The following is a 3,823-nucleotide window of genomic DNA, read 5'->3' as shown; positions in this document are numbered from 1 at the left end:
ACACACACACACACACACACACACACACACACACACACACACACACACAGAGGGTTATCATCTGAAACTGTCACTGTTGCAAGTTCTGCTGCGAGAAAGAGACCTCGTGAGAGAGTGTGAGGGAGAGAAAGAGCAATCAAAGGGGTGAGGACAGAGAGAGAGAGATGGGGGGGGGGGGGGGTCAGGAGGGAGAGAACGAGGGAGTGAAGCAAGAGGACGAACAAGTGGACCGATAGACGATAGAAAGGAGGAGAGAACGTAGTCAAAGTAACGGAGGAGGAGATAAGATAGATAGATAGTTTAGATATATAGATTGATTAGACGGGAAGGATGCGTTGGAAGAGGAGGCGATCGCCGGTGCGGGGGAGGACGGGGGAGGACGGGGAGGACGAGGAGGAGGAGAAGAGCTCAGACACCTCCTTCAGAGTGACTTTCTCTAAAGGTAGAGCGTTTGCTTTCTCTGCCTTTTCTCCTGTTTTGCCGCAATCGGTCTCGTCACCTCGAGTGCTGTCATCAAGCGAGCAGTTAGTGCATCTAATCAATGTGTGTGTGTGTGTGTGTGTGTGTGTGTGTGTGTGTGTGCGTGGAGGGAATCCTAAAGAGGAAACAAATTGCAAATGTTTTCATACTCTTTCTTCCAACGTTTTAAAGAGCTGTGTTGGCATTTTTTGTTCTATAACTGTCAATTTTAATCATAATTTTGCTAATTGAAAGCTGTAATTCAAAGTCATGGAACGCCTCTAAGTACAAGTATTACAAGTACTGTACTTAAATAAATTTGTACTTAAGTACAAATTAGTAAAGATTTGAGGTACTTTCTACTTCTACCCCACTACCACTATTGTACTTTTTTACTCCATCGATACTCCATGTTTGAGCGCTTTAGTTACTTCACAGATTCATTAAATGAAAACTAAATATCTTCAGCTGATGAAGCTTTCGGGTCGAATGTGCCGCGAAACATCAGCTGCTGGTTGTGATGCAACGTTTGTGCTTCTGCAGACGCTTCTGTGATCTGGACACAGTGACTGTACATCTAGCTCAGGACGTCGATGCAGAAGATGAGAGGTCGTAATGAACAGAACAAATTATGGATTTGGTTGTTTCTGCTTTCATGCACATCCATAAAAGTCTCAGTCAGAAGTCAAACGAGCTCCGAAGCAGCTGATGACTTTATGTGGACGCGTTACCCAAAAACCACGAGTCTCTGCTGATCTCTGCAGCGGTGACGCGAGACGCATTCTGCTGTCAAACGTGTGCTGCTCTTCTGTGTTTGCGTCTTATTTCACTGTGTGCTCTGTCGAATGCGGTCGTGGCAGCTTGGATGGATTAAAGCATGTAGATGTGGTCTGGCAGCGATGCGGTGATAATGTCTTGTTTTCCAGCGATGCTCATCTCTGTTATCCGATCAGAGAAACTCAGAATCATGGGATTGAACCTCCAGGATCTCAGTTTTAATATTTTATTTGTCTGTTAAGACGTATTTACGGTCAAATGAATGCCTAATATGTTAAAAATAGAGTTTATATTCACTGTTTTCTCACTAAAACAATACATTTCCTTTGTTTTAAGAAACATTTTCAAAGCTGGTTTGGGCATCAGCATCTTCTACACGTCTGCGAACTCTTCTTTCCTGGTGCGTTGATCGTCTTGTTTGTTTAGTACCAGTGGTGGAATATAAATAGTCCATCAAGTACTGTACTTAAGTACTAATTTGAAGTACTTGTACTTAAGTGTTTTCATTTTATGCTACTTTATACGCTGCTGCTGCCGGGAGCTGAGCTCTCCTCCTCCCTCCGGAGCTCCGACTGCAGCTCCAAGGCTGCAGGTGAAGCCGGATCTGGGTCTGTCCACGGCGGGCCGGTCTCTGCTGGAGGATCTGGGTCTGTCCACGGCGGACCGGTCTCTGCTGGAGGATCTGGGTCTGTCCACGGCGGACCGGATAGTTTTGGAGCATTCTAGACTTATAGTGAGTTGTTTGAGTAAAGTCCTTCATAGATTCAGGGAATCAATGAATCTCTATTAGAACTAGATCAAGATATTTTTCAGCGTGACATTTCCCGGGGACATGAGGTCCCGCTCCGCTGTGTGAAAGGGGAAACTCAACAAGCTGGTGTTTGTTGGTGCCAGCCAGCCTCGGGCTAGAGGCCGGTCGTCCGCTGTGCACCCTGCTCACATGGCAGCGCACTCAGACACTCCGCTGCTGCTTCACACTGCACCAGACATGTCTGTTGTCCTGGAGGAAGATCTCCTGAGAGGTCTCAAAGAGGAAACGCTCCCCGTCTGTCGCTGCGTTGGATGTTTTGTGTGCTTCTATCTGGAGCAGCTCCGTCTCACGGCCTGACGTTTAGATGTCCCCTCATCGTTTTTAAATGAGCTGATCTGTCTTCTTAAAAATCTCGATGCAATTCGTTCCCACAGGATTCTGCGCCATCGTTTCACTCCAAAATGCAGAGAAACGTCAAGTTTTCACTTCTGCTTTGAAGAAATTTTGAATTCAGTAAGTTATGTTCATCAGAGGAGTGCTGATTGTTGTGGTAGAAAAGGAAAAGATCATCGGTTAAACTCTTTCATTGCAGCTCCTGCAAACTATTTGCTGTGTCATTCCTGGTATGAAAGCCCAACAAGCTGCATAAAGGAAGTCAAACTTCCCTGTTCTCACACACACACACACACACACACACACACTGGAGGCAGTGTAGTAGATGGAAAGCGTCCTGACAGCAGAGTGTTGTGGTATCAGAGAGTCACGTCTCTGATTGGCCCAAAGAATGAAAATAAAAAGAGTCACTTTGAAAGATATTTGCACTCCCTCAAGTGTCTCTCCCTCTTGTCATGTGACAGCTGTGGGACCGTGAGCTGCACCTCCTGGGACTCACACACACACACACACACACACTCGAACACACACACACACACACACACGAACACAAACCCCCAATTAGTGCTGATTTGGACGGGATTCATCCGTTAAGTTTGTTCAGCAGTGAAAAAAACACATAAACCTCTCAGCAGATGGAGAGAGGGAGAGAGAGAGAGAGAGAGAGGGAGGGAGAGGGAGAGGGAGAGAGAGAGGGAGAGGGAGAGAGAGGAGGGCGTGATGTCACAAACAGCACTTGTTAGATTATTATCTCAAAATAACTGCTAATATAAATGTTTCACATGTAAACGGCTTCTCCGTCTTTGTGCATCTTCCATATTTACAAAATCTATTTTGATCTTTTGTCTTCTTTTCCTGCTGAAGACGAAATAAGCAACTAAAAACCATCAACTTTGTTCTTCTATCGTTTTGACAATATTTCAGATGGTTTTAATCAGTTTGTCTGTGAGACGATTATAAACATATAAACGTTTTACAGGTTTGATAGCATTGACAGATGGAGATTGACGGACTCAGATCAGTGCTTAAGTCTTTACCGCCTTCTTCCAAACCCACAAAAGGAGCTGTTTTGTTCTCAAATGATAGATTTTAAGGATGAATATCACTTGAAATGCCTTGCTTAAGGGCAGCCGCGCCTCTTTTTCTCCATTGTCATTTTCCCAGCTGGCCCCGGGACCGGCAACCGGCAGCCGCTGGCCCAGATAGCAGCGGTCTCTGTTGCTCAGCAGACGGAGAAACCGGCTTTGTGTTAATTAAAGTGTTTCACTCACATTCAGCAGATTTAGTTCTTCCTCCGGCCTCCCGTTCACCCCACACGGCTCAGAGAAACTTTTATTAAGAGGTTCACTGTTTTGTGCCTCCATTCTCTTCAGTTTCATTACAGTCCTGTCAATCAATGTAGCCCCGCCCTAAAGCATCCCCTGCTTTATGGTCTGTGTGACT

The 3,823-nt window shown here is 45.5% G+C and overlaps 1 protein-coding gene across 2 annotated transcripts in view; it reads left to right on the top strand.

Moving 5' to 3' along the window:
* The window catches only part of nhsl2 (NHS-like 2), a 99,047-nt gene that overhangs the window by 8,059 nt on the left and 87,165 nt on the right, over positions 1 to 3,823 (top strand). The window contains exon 1 of one of the 2 annotated variants that reach the window (XM_031851216.1): positions 7 to 442. The exons of the other annotated variant lie outside the window; for it this stretch is intronic. Coding sequence (XP_031707076.1) covers positions 331 to 442 — 112 coding nt within the window. The 5' untranslated portion in view covers positions 7 to 330. Of the gene's footprint in view, positions 1 to 6; positions 443 to 3,823 lie in introns of those variants that run through there. 2 annotated transcript variants of the gene reach the window in all.

This window comes from Anarrhichthys ocellatus, unplaced genomic scaffold (genome assembly GCF_004355925.1).
Source record: "Anarrhichthys ocellatus isolate YVR2014 unplaced genomic scaffold, GSC_Weel_1.0 scaffold11, whole genome shotgun sequence".
Taxonomy (NCBI): domain Eukaryota; kingdom Metazoa; phylum Chordata; class Actinopteri; order Perciformes; family Anarhichadidae; genus Anarrhichthys; species Anarrhichthys ocellatus.
The sequence above is the reverse complement of the archived record's forward strand: the minus strand, read 5'-3'. Positions and strand labels throughout refer to the sequence as shown.